This window comes from Penaeus monodon, chromosome 29 (assembly GCF_015228065.2).
Source record: "Penaeus monodon isolate SGIC_2016 chromosome 29, NSTDA_Pmon_1, whole genome shotgun sequence".
Taxonomy (NCBI): Eukaryota; Metazoa; Arthropoda; class Malacostraca; order Decapoda; family Penaeidae; genus Penaeus; species Penaeus monodon.
Genome location: NC_051414.1, coordinates 31,618,101 through 31,618,900, shown reverse-complemented (window position 1 = coordinate 31,618,900; position 800 = coordinate 31,618,101). Strand labels below are relative to the sequence as shown.

General features: G+C 38.2%; 1 protein-coding gene across 1 annotated transcript in view; it reads left to right on the top strand.

Annotated features, from left to right (window-relative positions):
* The window catches only part of LOC119592166 (protein FAM98B-like), a 24,611-nt gene that overhangs the window by 396 nt on the left and 23,415 nt on the right, over window positions 1-800 (top strand). The window contains exon 2 of the mRNA XM_037940987.1: window positions 412-532. Coding sequence (XP_037796915.1) covers window positions 412-532 — 121 coding nt within the window. The remainder of the gene's footprint in view (window positions 1-411; window positions 533-800) is intronic.

The window sequence follows — 800 nt, the reverse complement described above, 5'->3', positions numbered from 1 at the left end:
ACTCCACTTTAAAAGGTTTTCACTGATATAAGTATTAAAATATTGTTACGGAAAAAAGAGGTAGCGTATACTTTTGTCATATAATTTTCTCTAACCCAAATGTCAGAAATGTCAACAGTTTCGGAATGCGCTATTTCAACCTATTTACTTTAATTGATTAAATATTTACATTCAGGGGATTTTTAAATGTAATTATATTTCATTTTTTCAGCATCTCGATGTACGACAGTAAAGTAGACTTTATAATAATTCTTACTGTATGCATTCTGGTCTTACGGTCAGTATGTGTTATGTGTGTCCATAGAGTACGAGAAGAAGAATGTTTTATACCATACTTTCACTTCTTTATCTTATGCAGTCGACAGTCAACATTCAGAAACGTATTCATAATAATTTCTTTGGCTTTTGCAGCTGTCGACGGTTCTGGCCCTGTTTGTGGCCCTAGTAAGCTTGGTCACCCTCACCAGTGCCATGCCTGAGCCTTTGGCTAACCCTAACCCTGTGGCTGACCCCGATCCCTTCAAATTCAAAGGCGGAGGTGGATTCTACAAAGGAGGATTCCGAGGGGGATATGGAGGCTACGGAAGGCATGGCTACGGAGGTTTCGGCAAGAAGCATTTCGGCTAAAGCCTCTGTTGTCTCGGTTGCCTCATAATCGGGCTTTACCTTCAGACGACACTAAAATCTGAAATTTATACCGACTGTATCTTTGATCCAGAAAATAAATCATACAAATTGATGGATGAAATTAATTATCTTTAAGTTAGACCAGCATAGAAAATTTGGTGTTTATGCACCTT